We start from the raw sequence: 500 nt of genomic DNA, 5'->3' as shown, positions 1-500 counted from the left end.
AAACATGTGGGCGTGCACGCAAACGTACTGAGGGCGTTGTCGTCGAGCAGGCACGCCTCGTCGAGGCAGTTGTCGGGACTCCCGCGCCACAGCGCCACTTTCACGTTGCGCGCGTCCACGAGCGCCTTGTTGCGCACCGTCACCGCCACCTCGACCACCTCGCCCTCCTCGCGCGGCACCGCCGGCGTGGCCACCATCTCCTTGGTCAGCATCGTGCGGTCGCGCTTGAACGTGGTCCACCACCAGGGCAGGTTGAACGCCGGGTCGGGCTTGCTGTAGGTGCGCTCCCACCACGTCGACACGCCCGGATAGTAGCCTGGCTCGGCCGTGTAGGCCACCTTGAGGTACTCGCGCCCGTCCGGCGAGCGCGCCATCCACACGAAGGGCTGCACGCGGTACGCGAACTCCGGGTTGATGGGCTCCACGTAGCAGCTCACCGACACGTCGCGCTCGATCTCGGCATCCTGCACCGATTTCGAATCCGTGGCATCGGTCGCTTC

General features: G+C 67.0%; 1 protein-coding gene across 1 annotated transcript in view; it reads right to left on the bottom strand.

Moving 5' to 3' along the window:
- The window catches only part of ACA1_046970 (FGGAP repeat domain containing protein), a gene marked incomplete at both ends in the record, with an annotated part of 8,592 nt that overhangs the window by 3,088 nt on the left and 5,004 nt on the right, over nt 1-500 (bottom strand). Inside the window, one exon of the mRNA XM_004338343.1 lies at nt 25-464. Within this exon, the coding sequence (XP_004338391.1) occupies nt 25-464 (440 nt within the window). The remainder of the gene's footprint in view (nt 1-24; nt 465-500) is intronic.

The sequence above is a fragment of the Acanthamoeba castellanii genome, assembly GCF_000313135.1.
Source record: "Acanthamoeba castellanii str. Neff unplaced genomic scaffold scf7180000084580, whole genome shotgun sequence".
Taxonomy (NCBI): domain Eukaryota; phylum Discosea; order Longamoebia; family Acanthamoebidae; genus Acanthamoeba; species Acanthamoeba castellanii.
Note: the sequence above shows the minus strand (reverse complement) of the source record. Positions and strands in the feature narration are given on the sequence as shown.